This window comes from Eriocheir sinensis, chromosome 5 (assembly GCF_024679095.1).
Source record: "Eriocheir sinensis breed Jianghai 21 chromosome 5, ASM2467909v1, whole genome shotgun sequence".
NCBI lineage: Eukaryota > Metazoa > Arthropoda > Malacostraca > Decapoda > Varunidae > Eriocheir > Eriocheir sinensis.
In genome coordinates this window covers 15,558,247-15,574,067 of record NC_066513.1, presented here as the reverse complement: position 1 = coordinate 15,574,067, position 15,821 = coordinate 15,558,247, and the positions used below count along the sequence as shown (strand labels likewise).

Genomic DNA, 15,821 nt, shown 5'->3' with positions numbered 1-15,821 from the left:
GGAAGGGAAGGGAAGGGAAGAAAAGGGAAAGGAAGGGAAGGAAAGGGAAGAGCAGGGCAGGGATGGGAAGGCAGGGGAAGGGAAGGGATGGGAAAGAAAGGGGAAAATAGGAGAGTCGGGATGAGAAGGGTAGAGACAGTAAAGGAAGGGAAGGGCAGGGAAGGAAAAGGAAGGGGATAATAGAGGAAAGTAGGGAAGAGAAGGGCAGAAAGAGTAAAGGAAGGGAACGTAAGAGAAGAGAAGGAAAGGGAAAGAAGGGTCGGGAAGGGAAGGAAAGGGAAGGGAAGCGATGGAAAAGGTAGAGAAAGGGAAGAAGAGGAAGGGGAGATCAGGGGAGTGAAAAGAAGGGAAGCAAAGGGAAGGGAAAGGAAGGGCAGGGAGGGGAAGGGAAGGGGAGGAAAGAGAAGGCAAGGGAAGAGAAAAGAAGGAAATTACAGGGAAGAGAAAGGGAAAAAAGGAAAAGGAGGGAAAATATAATGCGGAGAGAGAGAGAGAGAGAGAGAGAGAGAGAGAGAGAGAGAGAGAGAGAGAGAGAGAGAGAGAGATAATGTCCTTGAGGCCTGTCCCGTTTTCATATAATCATTGGGGTAACTGCAGACACAGGCGAGTGTTAAGCTTATGGGGTTATTCTGCCCACCTTTTTCTATATCTTTTTTTCCTCCTCTTCCTCCTGCTGTTCTTCCTCTTTTCCTCCTACTATCAATTCTTCTCCTCATTTGCCTCCTCCTCCTCCTCCTGTTCTTCCTCTTTTCCTCCTACTATTAATTTTTCTCCTCATTTGCCTCCTCCTCCTCCTCCTGTTCTTCCTCTTTTCCTCCTACTATTAATTTTTCTCCTCATTTGCCTCCTCCTCCTCCTGTTCTTCCTCTTCTACTATTATTTTCTTCCTCATTTGCCTCCTCCTCCTCCTCCTGTTCTTCCTCTTTTCCTCCTACTAATTTTCTCCTCATTTGCCTCCTCCTCCTCCTGTTCTTCCTCTTTTCCTCCTACTATTAATTATTCTCCTCATTTGCCTCCTCCTCCTCCTCCTGTTCTTCCTCTTTTCATACTCCTAATAATTTTCCTCCTCATTTGCCTCCTCCTCCTCCTCCTGTTCTTCCTCTTTTCCTCCTACTATTAATTATTCTCCTCATTTGCCTCCTCCTCCTCCTCCTGTTCTTCCTCTTTTCCTCCTACTATTAATTTTTCTCCTCATTTGCCTCCTCCTCCTCCTGTTCTTCCTCTTTTCCTCCTACTATTAATTTTTCTCCTCATTTGCTTCCTCCTCCTCCTCCTGTTCTTCCTCTTTTCCTCCTACTATTAATTTTTCTCCTCATTTGCCTCCTCCTCCTCCTCCTGTTCTTCCTCTTTTCCTCCTACTATTAATTTTTCTCATTTGCCTCCTCCTCCTCCTCCTGTTCTTCCTCTTTTCCTTCTCTTAATTGTCTTCGTCAATTGCCTCCTCCCCTCCTGTTCTTCTTCTTTTCCTCTTGCAATTAATTCTTCTCCTCATTTGCCTCCTCCTCCTGTTCTGCTTTTCCTCCTCCTAATTCTCTTCCTCATTTGTCTCCTCCTCCTCCTCCTGTTCTTCCTCTTTTCCTCCTCCGAATTCTCTTCCTCAATTGCCTCCTCCTGTTCTTCCTCTTTTCCTTCTCCTAATTCTCTTCCTCATTTGCCTCCTCCTCTTCCTGCTGTTCTTCCTCTTTTCCTTCTCCTAATTCTCTTCCTCATTTGTCTCCTCCTTCTCCTGATCTTCTTTTCCTTCTCCTAATTCTCTTCCTCATTTGTCTCCTCCTTCTCCTGATCTTCTTTTCCTTCTCCTAATTCTCTTCCTCATTTGCCTCCTCTTCCTGCTGTTCTTCCTCTTTTCCTTCTCCTAATTCTCTTCCTCATTTGTCTCCTTCTCCTGTTCTTCTTTTCCTTCTCCTAATTCTCTTCGTCAACTGCCTCCTCCCCTCCTCCTCCTGTTCTTCCTCTTTTCCTCCTCCGAATTCTCTTCCTCAATTGCCTCCTCCTCCTCCTCTTCCGTCTCCTTGTTCTCTTTCTTCCTTCATCCGCTAATCCTTTCTCACTCCTTCAATTGTTTCCATATTCTTTTTCCTTCTCCCTTATTTTTATTCCTCCTCCTCCTCCTCCTCTTGCTCTTATTCAACTCCTAATGCATTGTTTCATTTGTACGTAACTTTTCTCCTTTTTTTTCTCTTAACATTACGTTCTTTAAAAAAATATATAACACCGTGAACAACAACGAAAAAATTATATACGTATTTACAAAGGCCTTTATTTCCTCTCTTCTATGCTGTAAATCAAATCCTAATCCATTGCTTCATATTTAAGTAACTTCTCTCTAATACCACGACCTCCTCTTCTGCTTCCTATACAGCATCACATTCTTCTCATCTAAATTCTAATTGAAACTCTAATCCTTTGTTTCCTCTTTACACAACTTCTCTGTATTGCCACAACCTCATCCTCCTTCTCTTCTGCTTCCTATATTAGCACTACGATCTTCTAAAAACCATAAGAAAGACAAAAACAACGGAAATACGATACTTATATTTACGATCCTCTTTAGTTCTTCTCTTTTACGCTCATATTGAAACCCTAATCCATTCCCTCTTTTACGTCCTCTCTACTACCACCACTTCCTCCTCCTCCTATTACTTATATTCTTTTAAAACTACAACAACAAAAGCGTAACAAGATATATACATTTACGACGCTCTTTGACTCTGCTCTTCCCCGCTCCTCTCTTAACCATGCTCTTAACAACCTCATTAGCGTCACCTCTCCCCCGCGCGGCCGTTTGTCCGTCCGTCTTCACCCTGTGCCCGCGGCGACCCAAGGCTTTCGTGAGCACCTCAAATTAGCATTGTTTAAATAAATTGATTAATCGCCAGGTCTCACGATACTCCGCCAGCGTCCACTCCTTGTCCCTCTCCGTCTGTTTGTCTGTCTGGTTGTGACAGGGTCTCTCGGTCTTTTGGTATCTCTCTCATTCTTTTATTTTTCTCTTTTCCTCTTTCTCTATAAACATTCAATATTCCCTTATTTTCCTTCCCTCCCCTTCACTTCACTTTCCTTTCCTGCTCTTCCCTTTCGTTCCCTGCCCTCCATTCCTTCCTCTCCCTTTTCTTCCCTTCCCTTCACCTCTCTCTCTCTCTCTCTCTCTCTCTCTCTCTCTCTCTCTCTCTCTCTCTCTCTCTCTCTCTCACACACACACACACACACACACACTCGTTTTCTTCATTCTTTCTTTAGATCTTTATAATTCGGTGTTTGCTTCTTTCTGTCAGGCGTATCAAGATTAATATTAATAAGCTCGAGAGGAGGTGGACGGGTGGCTTTTTTCCCCGGGCGCGATAATGATCAGAGAGTGAGGAAGGATTATCCGCCTGCATATTAATTTGAGAAGAGGAGAGCGATGTTACCGGATAAAAGTAATAGTAATAATGATAATAATGATAATGATAGTGATACCGGTAATAATAGTTTATAGATAATGGTCTTTGCTAACTTCTATCTTCAATATTGTAACTTTATTATTGTTATTTTCTTCTCGTCTTTTCCTTATCATCTACTTTGTCTATTCTATCTTCTAACTACGGCTTTGTAACTTCTATTATCCTTAACTCCTCTTTTCTTTATCATCATCTTCGTCTTTTCTGTCGTCTATCTTTGTCTTGTAACTTGTTTTTCTTGTCTTCTTTTCTTTATTATCTGCTTTTGTTTTCCTTTTCCTCCTTTCTTGTTTGCTACGTCTTCAGAAATGCACTATATAACATTCCTTTCCACACACACACACACACACACACATGATAACCTGATTTCACCTCCTCCATCTCCTACAACCCTTCATCATCACCCTCCTCCTCCTCCCCTTCATCATCATCATCATCATCACCATCTCGTGTAAGAGGCATACAAGGGGTAACAATGGCAAAGGTTTATTCTAGACAGAGGCGGATGGAAGACTTTATTTACAGAAAGAGAAAACGAAGCTTGCACTCCCGTTTTCCTTGATAGAGAATGGGAAGAAGGGAAGGAGCGGGCGTTCTCTAGAAACCATGGAGAGGGAGGAGGGGAGGAGGAGGAGGAGGGAGAGGGAAGCATAATTACACAACCAAAACAATCCAGGCTGCGAATGAGGAGGAGAGGAAGAGGAGAAGGAGAGAGAGAAGGGTAAAAAAAAGGTGTATAAAGAGTCGGAGGAGCAAGAAAACAAACAAACAAGCAAACAGACTCATTTGCTTAGCTTCGAACTTCATTAAAATACACCAGAACACAGAATCTGCATTGCGAATAGCCGTGGGAGGGGCAAAAAAGAGACACAGAAAGCATATATTTACAGGAATCAAATTTGGCAAACGGTATCACATTCCTCTTTCCAGTTATCACATCTCGTTAACTAAGAGGGAAGGGGGATTGGGGAAGGAGGAAGGTGAGGGCAAAGGGGAAGAGGATTGGGGAAAGGGGGAAGGGGATGAGGTGAGGAAGAAAGGGGTAGAATAAGTAATGAACGAGGGAAGAGGGGATTGGGGGAAAGAGGATAAGGAAGGGGATGAGGTGGGAAAGAAGGCAGAATAAGTAAAAAGAGAGGAAAGGGGAGGATTGGGGAAGGGGTTGGAGGTGAGTGACGGGGAAGAAGCTAATAGAAATGGGAGAGGAAAGGCGGAATGGGAAAGGAGTTGGGGATGAAGGAGGAGGCAGAAGAAGTAAAGTGAAGGGGAGATAAGGAAATGAGTATGGGTAAGGTAAATGGGGAAGAAATTGGTGGGGAATGGGGAGATGGTGTTTTTAAGGGGAAGGGGAGAGGGATGATTTGGGTTAAGGGGGGGGGGGGAGGGGATGTATATAAATGACTACTTCTACTACTACAACTATAACTATACAACAACTACTACTATTCCCTCACAGCCTATCTCCACCACTTCCACTCCCTCGTCACCACCATACACCGTCAACACCTAAACTACACACACATACATCACAGCATCAACATCACCATCATCACAACCACCATCAGAAAAGGAAGCAAATGACGTATAAGCCTGACTATCATGTATATAAAGTAAAAAAAAAAGGAGAGAGAGGAGCATCCAGCACTAGAGGAGGAGGAGGAGGAGGAAAGAGATGGAGAGAGAGAGAGAGAAGAGAGGAGGAGAAAAAAGTGACCCAGCGTACATAAACCTCACTTGCCATTCACGAAGAGAGAAGAGAGAATCGAAAAGAGAGAGGAGGCAAAAAAAAAAAAAAGAAGAGGGAGAGAAGAAATAAGTAAGCCTCCCCATGAATGCCTCAGCCCGATTGAATAATGATAATGAGGGGAAAAACGCGACTCACAACCGTAATGATTTTCTTGACAGCGTGTTGTTTTTGGTCGTCCCTTTGTACCGCGGGAAGGCATTTAATGAGCGGGGGATAACAGGGCACCGCGGAGGCCAGTGCTGAGTTTTACCTTCTGAATTATTTACTCAATTAGCCCGAATGATACTGTCACAAAATTGAAGGTTACAGACTTATGATTCTCTCTCTCTCTCTCTCTCTCTCTTCTTTTCCTAACTACCTAGAACACCTCAATAACTGCCAGAATAAACTTACGCTAAATTACTCACTAATTAACAAGTTGAGCTCATTAGTAACATCCAACATTATGAAGGAGAGCGAAAGTATTCCCAGATTCTTGTTGCCGTCAGCGCTAAGGACAGACAACGGCCGGAGGGAAGGGAAGGGAAGGGAAGGGAGGAAAAGGCCAAAACAGAAGCTTATTAATGCCTCCTTTTTTAACATGGGAGGAGTATCACATTATAGGCATCGAGGGAGGGAGGAAAGACAAAAAAAAAAAAAAAAAAGCAACATGATTAAAAACTCCAACATTATGATCGAGAAACAAACAAACAAACAAAAAAGATTAACATACAAAGCCCTCAAACAACAGACAACAACATCAACAGCACGACTGACTCCAAACCAGACTCTAACAAGAACAAATAACAACGATAACAACAGGAGTAACAACAGTAATAGTGAGTCTGAGCATAGGTGAGCGACACGTCCCACCTGTAATCATTTGGGGGTGAGGTGGACAGGTAAGGTAAGGTAAGCATAGGTAAGAAACACGTCCCACCTGTAATCATTTGGAGGTGGGGTGAGGTGAGGACAGGTAAAGGTAAGGTAAGGTAAGGTGGGAATAGGTAAGAAACATATCCCACCTGTAATCATTTGGAGGTGGGGTGTGGTGAGGACAGGTAAAGTTAAGGTAAGGTAAGGTGAGGACAGGTAATGTTAAGGTAAGGTAAGGTAAGGTGGGCATAGGTAAGAAACACGTCCCACCTGTAATCATATGGAGGTGGGGTGAGGTGAGGACAGGTAATGTTAAGGCAAGGTAAGGTAAGGTGGGCATAGGTGAGCAACACGTCCCACCTGTAATCATTTGGAGGTGGGGTGAGGTGAGGACAGGTAAAGTTAAGGTAAGATAAGGTAAGGAGGAGCAGGTGAAGGAGAGGGGGTGGAGGGGGACGGAGTAACAGGTAGCATCAATAAGGAGTAAATGAAGTAATGAATTAACACTGAATAGTCGAACATGAAGTCAATTTCTCTTCACAAACAAATTAATTATCTTCACAAATGAAAATTCTCCCCACAAACGAAAATTCTCTTCACAAACAACAATTTCTCTTCACAAACAACAAATTCTGTTCACAAATTCCAATCACAAACGAAAAATTCTCTTCACAAACGAAAATTCCCTTCACAAACAACAAATTCTCTGCTCAAATTCCTATCACAAACGAAAATTCTCTTCACAAACAATAAATTATTCTCACAAAGCAAAATTCACAAACAAAACAATTTCTCCTCACACAAACAAATTCTCTTCACAAACAACAAACAAAATCTTTTCACACCGTCACCTGCCGATTCCTACAGGTGACGGGTGATGCCATAGATATAGTACACCTGAGAACACCTGTGGGCACCTGAACCAATTAGCAGGTGAAGGTGTCTCGGGTGAAGGTGAAAACACGTATATACTTCCTATTGAGCACAAACTTGGGGGGAAACAGAACTGAACACCATTTCGTTGCCATTACTTATACATATTCACACGCACTCATGTTGTCTATACTTACTGCTGGCTTCTTATCGTATAGCTGAGTAAAGGGAGAAGGGGGGAAAAGGGAAAGGGGAAGGGGATTAAAGTTTCTAGGGGAAGGAGGAAGGGCGAAGGGGGAAGGGGAGAGGAGGAAGGGAGATGAATTTTGTGTGGGTGGGTGGGAAGGGGTGAGTGTTTTCCTATGTTCTCCTCCATCCCTCCGTTTCTCCTTTCCTCCACACCTCCGCCGCGTCAGGAACCTACCTCCCCTCTCTTTCCCAATCACCCAATCACCTGCCTGCCCGTACAAAGCCTCCTGCCGCCTTTGCTAATACCTGAAGACATTTATGGACGTGTAATTTTTGGTGGGCGACGAAGGGTGTTTCCGCCGTGCCCCGCCCCGCTACCCCGCCCCGTCCCATCTTGCTTCAGGGTGACGGGCAAGAAGAGGAGAGGAAGAACAAGAGGAGGGGGATGTGTGTGCACGTGAAAAGGGTATGATAGAGCAGGAGGAGGAAGAGGAGAAAGAGCTGTGGTGTCATCCTTAAATTCCATCCTTCCTCTTTCCTTTTTTTTTTCCTCCTCCCTCCTTAACTTCATCTTTCTTTCCTCCTTCCTTTCAATTTTATCTTTTCATCCATCTCATTCCTTTAATCCCTCCTTCTTTCTCTTCCTTCATCATCCTTCTTCCTTCCTTTTCTCCTCTTTTTTCATCCTCCTTCTGAACCCCATCTTCTATCCTCATCCTTCTTCTTACCCCTACTTTCATCATCCCTCTCTCCTCCCTCTTTAACTCCATCCCTCCTTCCTTCCTTTCGTCCTCCATCCACCCATTCCATTCCTCTCTCTCTCTCTCTCTCTCTCTCTCTCTCTCTCTCTCTCTCTCTCTCTCTCTCTCTTCCAAATCGCGTGTCTTTTCAACCTCCTCGGCTTTATGGCACAAAAACTTCGCGGGGCAACAAGACGGATAAAATCGATTCCTTTTCTACCGCTGTTGTTGCTGTCGCCGCAAGTTCGCATCGCTGGTGGTTTATCGCCGCCACTGAAACATGAAGAGAAGGACGAGAGGCAGAGGGAGAAGAGAGGGAGAGAGGGGGAGACACTTGGGAAGAGGGAGAAGAGGCAAAGGGGGAGAGGCAGTGAGAGTGAGAGAAAAGGAAGAGGTACAGTACGTGAAGGTAAGGAACGAAAGAGACACAGGGAGAGAAGGAGAGAGAGGGAGATATAAGAAGAGAGCTGAAAGGGTGAGAGATCGAGAAAAGGTAGAAGATAAATATGAAAAGAAGAACGATGGATACCTAGGGAAGTGGGATGAAGATGATGAAGAGTCTGAAAAGAGGTACAATGAAGAGGATTTGAGGACGAAACATGAGTGAAAAAAATCGAGAATAAAAGAGACAGAAAAAAAGGTATAGAATATGGATTGAAAAGAAAACAGAGACAGACTACAATACAGGGGCAGAGGAGATGAAGTAAAGAACGATATAAACAAGTAGAAACAGACTAAAAGGGAATGATAGAGAAAACTCAGAAACAGGGAATAAGAGAACACCAAAAGACCAAACAAAATATAGAGAACAAGAGACAAAGGGAGTGAGACAGAAAAAAACGCACCAGTAAACACGTCTTTGGCCCAACAGAAAAAAAAAGGAAACAGAGAAACAGACAAAGACCAAGAACACCAAAAGACAAAACAAAATATAGAAAACAAGAGACCAAGAAAGAGAAAGAGAGAGATACAGAGAGTGAGAGAGAGAGAAAAACGCATCAGTAAACACGTCTTTGGCCCACAGTAAAAAAGAAAAGAAAACAGAGAAATAGACAGAAACCAAGAGGACATCAAAAGACCTATCAAAATAGAGAACAAGGGACAAAAAGAGAGTGAGGCAGAGAAAAACGCACCATTAAAACACGTCTTTGGCCCACAGGAAACCAAGAGGACAGAAAAAGACCAAATAAAATAACAAAAGACCAAGAAAGAGAGAGAATACAGAGAGTGAGACAGAGAAAAACGCACCAGTAAACACGTCTTTGGCCACAGTATGGTTCCCGCTGTTCGGATTTTACGGTATTCGTCGGCTCTGGCTCACAAAATAAGCGGCGCTGTGGAGGGATCTGCCGCCCTGGGTTCTGCAATTCCTAGAGATTGTGAGCAAAGTCGGGTTATTACATTTGAGGCCCCCAACCCCTCTGGCCCTGCGTCCTTCCTCTTTATCAAGGTCCCTTACTCCTCCTCCTCCTCTTCCTCCTCTTCCTCCTCCAACGAGTCCTCATCTCTCTCTCTCTTCTTCGTCTTCCTTTTTTTTTTCACAGTCATGCTTTTGAGATGTTGAGAGAGAGAGAGAGAGAGAGAGAGAGAGAGAGAGAGAGAGAGAGAGAGAGAGAGAGAGAGAGAGAGAGAGAGAGAGAGAGAGAGAGAGAGAGAGAGAGAGAGAGAGAGAGAGAGAGAGAGAGAGAGAGAGAGAGAGAGAGAGAGAGAGAGAGAGAGGCTTTGGTCATCTTAAGTGAAATCCTCAGCTCGGAAAAAAAAGAAGCACAGCTCAATTAAGATGGCTTTCTCTCTCTCTCTCTCTCAAAATATTAATATAAGCGAGTTGATTCTTCTCGCAAGGGGGGAAGGAGAGAGAGAGAGAGAGAGAGAGAGAGAGAGAGAGAGAGAGAGAGAGAGAGAGAGAGAGAGAGAGAGAGAGAGAGAGAGAGAGAGAGAGAGAGAGAGAGAGAGAGAGAGAGAGAGAGAGAGAGAGGAGGAAGCAGAAAAAGAGGAAGAGGAGGAGGAAGAGGAGTAGGAGAAACACTACTAATCATAACAATAATTAGAAGAAGTAAAGGACAGATGGAACGTATATCATGTTTTTTCTGCTTATTATAGACGGGGCTGGTTGGTCAAGAGGAGGAGGAGGAGGAGGAGGAGGAGGAGGAGAGAGGAAAAAAGTACCCATCGACGTCCCCTCTCCTCCTCTTGCTGTTGCCCTTTCATCGTGTGGCTGTCGGAGGAATGTCACAGTGTCGGGGGGCAGTCGGGGTGTCTTCGGGTGTCCAGGGGTGCCCGAGGGTCGCTTCTATACCTTCCGGCCGCTAATGTATGCGCGGTAGTCTTGGGTTTCGTGGCAGCGGCAAACTGGTATGGCCGCGTTGTCACTGCAGCTGTCGCGTCGCCCGGTCGAACCCTCGGCAAAAACAGGTCAGACCAGCCTCTCAACTAATTAGAATTTTTGATATTATAAACTAGATGACGAGGAGAACAAAGCCCCTCCTTGACCGGGCTCTCAGACAGGTAAAAATGTGTCCAGGTATGAGGGGGGTGCAGACGGTGTGTGTGTGTGTGTGTGTGTGTGTGTGTGTGTGTGTGTGTGTGTGTGTATGTGTGTGTGTGTGTGTGTGTGTGTGTGGCTGGCGCGAGTGGGGGAGGGGGGGCGGCGTGAGGCAGGGCGGGGCATGGGGTTGGAAGGCGAGGGTTTTCATGAGCAATTTTACATCGTTTTTAATCCTTTTATGATTCTTGGGGAAGGTTCGAGGCTCAACAGGTGGCGACGGAGGTGTCTGAAGGTGCGTTGAAGGCCGGCCAGCGTGGGGCGGGCTGGGGAGGGGGGCGTGCGGGGGTAGGGAGTTGTCAAGGGTTTGGAGGAGAGGGAGTGGGGAGAGGGGGCAGGGGACGCTGGTGAGTGGAGAGCTTTTTCAGGGGCATTGTAGACATAATTGGGATGACAACACAAGCCTAATATTTGCCAACATCCAACACTGCGGTGCCAGGCTGGCGTGTGAGCCTCCGCCGCCCTCTCAGCATCATCCAGACGCCGCGGCATCTCCGCCTAGTCGCCTCCTGCCTCTTGGGGAATCGGCGGCGGCTCATTGCTGGACGGTCGAGGAAGACTGTGGTGTATCCAAAGTGGCGGCGACGGTGGCGGCGGCGGCGGCGGTGGGGCCGCTGGTGGTGGTTGCGACAACAGTTGTGAGGGTTGACGTTTCTGTGATGGAGACTGAAGGCCGCTGGTGGTGCGTCGACAGGTCCTGCGGCGTCTCCTGCTGCTGCTGCTGTTCTTGTTGCTGATGTTTCTGGTTTCCCGCGCCCTCCAGTACAATGTCCACCCACGCTCGGAACCTCTCTGACCGCCCAGAGGAGGATGTTGTCAGTAGCTGGGGCACAGCGACGGCGTCACCCTCATCCCCTCCCGCCGTGGACCTTGCCGCAGGGTCCCTGGCAGCGTCTTGGCTCCCACGGGATTTGCCTTCACTTGCTGGGTTTAGGGCGGCATCGGGCTCTGCCTGGGCGTGATCCTGAGGGACTTGGCTGTCCTCTATGACGCTCTGCGGAGGGTTGGAACATTGCTCTGCGGTGGTTGTGTTGCCTTCGTGAGTCGTTCGATAGCTCTTTCTGGTCGTTTGGGTGACGCTGACGCTGGTGGGCGCCGCCCTGGAGCTGCACGCTTTGCCGGCCGGCAGGGGACTGTTTTCGCGGCCGGTGGGTCGTGGGCTGCTCTCCCGCGAGGCGAGGCGACGCGGGGCGTGGACTGTCATCTCCCGCAGAGGCCCGGCGCGGGTTGTGGCTACAGTCCACGAAGCGCTGGGGCATCGCAGGAAGCCGCCTTCACTCTGGTTCTTTGTTGCAACGTCCGCCTCCGTCTTGTGAACCGGAAAGGGATCTGCCTCGGTTTTGACAGGAAGGTTGAGTTCAGCGTCCGTCTTAGCGTGGCCACCGCTCTCCTGGTCCGCCCTGGGTCGCCGGCGGGCGGCTGGATAGCGGAAGCCGCACTGCACTTTGGAGGAGACGATGCCCAGTGCTCGGGTACGGCGCCACAGCGTCATGACCGGGATGTTGCACCGCTCTGCCGCCGGCTTGATGGGTGTCCCAGCCTTCACCAGCGTCAGGGCCGCCATCAAGTCGTTCTGTGTCCACCGCGAAGCCCCGGACTTTGGAGCCGAGATGGCACCCCGCAAGTCGTCCCAACTACATTCCACAGCCCTCACGCCGCCACCGCCCTCGTCCCTCGACGACGTAAGGACACCAGCGCTGGCTACGGCACCGCCGACGACCATGCCCGGCGTTGGGCTGACGCGGCCACGCGAGGCTTTGACGCTGCCAGGGAAGTGGCTGGCCAAGGCGAGGACTGCCGAGGTGTGGTCCGCTGCCTCACCCGGGGCGGCGGCGAGGCTTGTAGTGGAGGGCTTCTTGTGGTTTTTGATGCAGGTGGAGGCCATGTTGGTGATGCTGGTGTTAGTGTCAGTCTTGGTGACGGCGGTGCTGGAGCTGGGGGTTGAGGTGGCAGGGGAAGGATGGGCGTCGGTGGGCGGCGGGCCGCCACCCCCGCCATCAGAAGTGCTACGCGTGAGATTAGCGGCGCTGTCTTCACCGCGGGTCAGTGCCACGGACGACGTCTGGAACTTCTGAGGCGGCAGCAGCTTGCTGGCGGTGACGGCAGTGGTGGTGGTGGTGGTGGGCGAGGAGGCAGCGGGGACCGGGGCCTCGGCGGGCGTGTCGGCGAACATGGTGGGGAAGACAGACCCGCCACCATCTGCAAGGAAACACTGCGGATGACGGGGTCGGTGCCACGGGCGGTTAGTGACAACCACGCCCACACGGCCACCACCATGCAGCAGTAATAGCAGCGGCGGGAGCAGCAGTGGCAGTAGGCCAGCGGTAGTAGCAGCAGCAGCAGTCCATCTCTGTTAGTAGTTCAACACAACCAACTTCCGGTGGGCCACGCGAAAACCAAGGTGGATCCAAACCAGACGAAGGTGGCGCCGCTGTGGCACGGGGGCGACGCTCCCCAAACCGGCTGGGCGTCTCCACCGGACGGAAAGGCCCTGTTTGGGGAGCCTCTGTCCTCCTGCCACGCGGCGACGACGACAGACAAAAAGCATCGCGTCTGTCCATCACAAAAGGGACAGATGAGAGGGTTGGGGGGTGTCATGGGGGGTGGGGTTAACATCATGCGCAGAGGGAGCGGCAAAGCTCACACACACACGCCCACACACACACACACACACACACACACACACACACACACAACACGCAAACACGCAAAAAACAAACGCAAAAGAAAACCCAAACTCACCACCCCGCGGGCCTGGGTCTAAACGAGTCGCTATGGCTGCCTCCCGCCGGGCCGCAGCGCCTCCCTCGCCCGCTAATAGTTGCCGAGGATAACAAAAACCTTCTGACGCGGCCATTCCGAGGTAAATGCTTAGCGAAAGAGAGGCGCCTCGTGTCGGCGAGCACTTGCCCCGCCTACCACAGGGGCCGACACCTCCTGACCTACCAGGAGGGCGGCCCTTCGTGTGTGTGTGTGTGTGTGTGTGTGTGTGTGTGTGTTCGTCCCACGGCTCCCACCTCTGTCCCTCGCGCCACGCACTGATTATGGCCGCCATTGGGTAATTCCGTGCCCACTGAACGAGGCCATATCGGCGCCGCGCCTCGGGCCGGGCGGGATATTTGGCTGAGGCACCGCCGCCCATATCATGGAAGCTGCACTGTTTTTATGCCCAAGTGACATTACGCTCACTATTTCAATTTCGGAATGTGGTGCTCTTTTTCCAAGGGATTTCCTGTTTGGCATTCGTGTTTCATTCGTGTATTCATTACAACAACAACAAAGCTCATTTGTCCGGCGTCACCCCCACAACACCCGCCCCCACATTGCCCACCCTCCACGAGGGAATGATCTCGTTTCCTATTAAAAACGCGGTGCGGCGCTGACGGCGTCGACGGCAGGGTACAAACAATGCAAAGTAGGAAGAAATATCCCTATTATTCATACGCAACGGACTCACAACAATAAATCGGGGGATCTTCGAGGAATCCAGGGACGCGACAGTAACCACGGGAGCGGGATTCTATCAGGCGACGACAAGATTCCGCACCCAGATACCACGACCGCAGTGCCGACCCTCCCGCAGCGGCAACCCCCCTCCCTCAGCAGCGCCCTCCCTCCCCGCAACGGCGCCCCCCTTCCGCAGCCCCGAAAGACATCGCCGCACCCCATCCTGACGCGGCGCCATGACGGACCTCCAGGGACTCCAAAGAGTGCCGCCACCTGCCCCGCCCCGCCCCGCACCGCCTCATCCCGCCCGCCCTCACGTCGCACACTACACGCCTTCAGACCCCCAACACCGGCAAGGGCGTCATGTTAGTGCTACAGGATGGCTCAGCGGGGAGCACACACACACACACACACACACACACACACAGAGGAGACCAGTTTAAGTGGGCTCATGAGGCTGGAACGCCGCAACAAGGAGGTTAACACACACACACACACACACACACACACACACACAGAGGAGACCAGTTTAAGTGGGCTCATGAGGCTGGAACGCCGCAACAAGGAGGTTAACACACACACACACACACACACACACGAGACAAACTATGAGGAAGAGGAAGAAGAGGGGGGGGGGGGGAGATGGGTGCATGGGAGAGAGGAGATAACCTGACCGCGAAGGAGAAAAAAAAGGCACGAAGGAGAGACTAAGGTAAGGTAAGGTAAAGCAAGGCAAGGTAAGGTAGGGGAGAGTTGGGGTAATGTAAGGTAAGGTAGGTTAGGTTAGGTTAGGGTAAAGAAGGCAGAGTAAGGTAGGGTAGTGTTGGGTAGGGAAGGGTACAGGGTAGGATAGGAGGAGGAGGGGGGCGGGCATGTGTTGGTGTGGCCCATGAACGATCTTGCAGGAACGTGACCCCCTGGCGGTGTTATGATGAATTAACGCCCGGCGAACGAGAACGACTGAGCAACGAGCCCATTGTTTCCCTGGGGCCGGCGGGGAGAACGAGGCCTCGCGTTCTGATGGTAATGAGTGGCCTTTGTGCCGCCCGTCTGACTCTTTATATTCATCTGGGAAAGAGACTCACGATTTCAACCTTACAAGTGACTCTCCCCTTCGCCCCATATCTTGCCTGTCTCCCTCTCTCTCTCCCTCTTACCCCTTTTCTTCTCCTCCTCCTTCTTCATATCTTCCTCCTCCTTTCCTTGCTAAACCCCGATCTCTCCCTCTTCCCCCTTTTTCTTCTTCGTCTCCTCCTCCTCTTTCTTCTTTTCCTCTTCCTCTTCCTTCTCCTACTTTCGTTACTCAATCACGATCTCTTGCCCAGATTCTTCTTCTTCCTCTTTCCTTTTCTTCTTTCTGCTTCACCTCCTCCTCCTCCTTCTCCTGTTCCTCCTATTCTTCTCTTTCACTTTCTTTCTTCCCGTCCTCTTCTTCCTCCTACTCTGCTTCGCTTTCGATCTCTTTCTTCTCTTCAATCATGCTTCCTTCCTTTCATTCGCTTGTGTGTGTGTGTGTGTGTGTGTGTGGCTTCGAGGCATATAATAGAGGCAAAACAAGAAGTAGACAATAACCGTAACAATAATAATGAAAGAAAACGAGAATGCGGAGCCCCTCAATAAGGCATCAGGGAGAAAGAGAAAAAGAAAACGTAAAAAAAAGGGAAAACGGAGGAAACAAAGAACGGGAAAGAAGTACTGAATTAAAAAAAATAATAAAATGGTCAATAATAAAAATAATGATAACCAATAAAAAAAAAAAATAACGCAAATAATAATAATGCTAACCTCTCATCCATATTTCCGTCATTTATTGAAACTTAGAATTCGGCTCAAAATGAAACTCTGTGCATAATTTTCACCATAATTAACAACTTCGCTGAAAAGAAAGAAAGAAAAAAAGAATGATACTTAAATGAAACTAAACATAAAAAAAGATAGCTTAAAAAATTGATAGAAGAAAAAGTATAGGATAGAAAAGGTGAAGAGAA

The 15,821-nt window shown here is 48.8% G+C and overlaps 1 protein-coding gene and 1 long non-coding RNA gene across 2 annotated transcripts in view; both read right to left on the bottom strand.

Annotated features, from left to right (window-relative positions):
- Window positions 1-3,941: 3,941 nt before the first annotated feature.
- On the bottom strand, window positions 3,942-9,330 carry LOC126984612 (uncharacterized). Its single transcript, XR_007737133.1, has 2 exons — window positions 6,403-9,330; window positions 3,942-6,312 (listed from the first exon to the last, which is right to left on the bottom strand). It is a non-coding gene; the product is annotated as an uncharacterized LOC126984612 (long non-coding RNA).
- Window positions 9,331-10,469: 1,139 nt separating this feature from the next.
- The window catches only part of LOC126984604 (uncharacterized), a 188,827-nt gene continuing 183,475 nt past the window's right edge, over window positions 10,470-15,821 (bottom strand). The window contains exon 5 of the mRNA XM_050838398.1: window positions 10,470-12,585. Within this exon, the coding sequence (XP_050694355.1) occupies window positions 10,922-12,585 (1,664 nt within the window). The 3' untranslated portion in view covers window positions 10,470-10,921. The remainder of the gene's footprint in view (window positions 12,586-15,821) is intronic.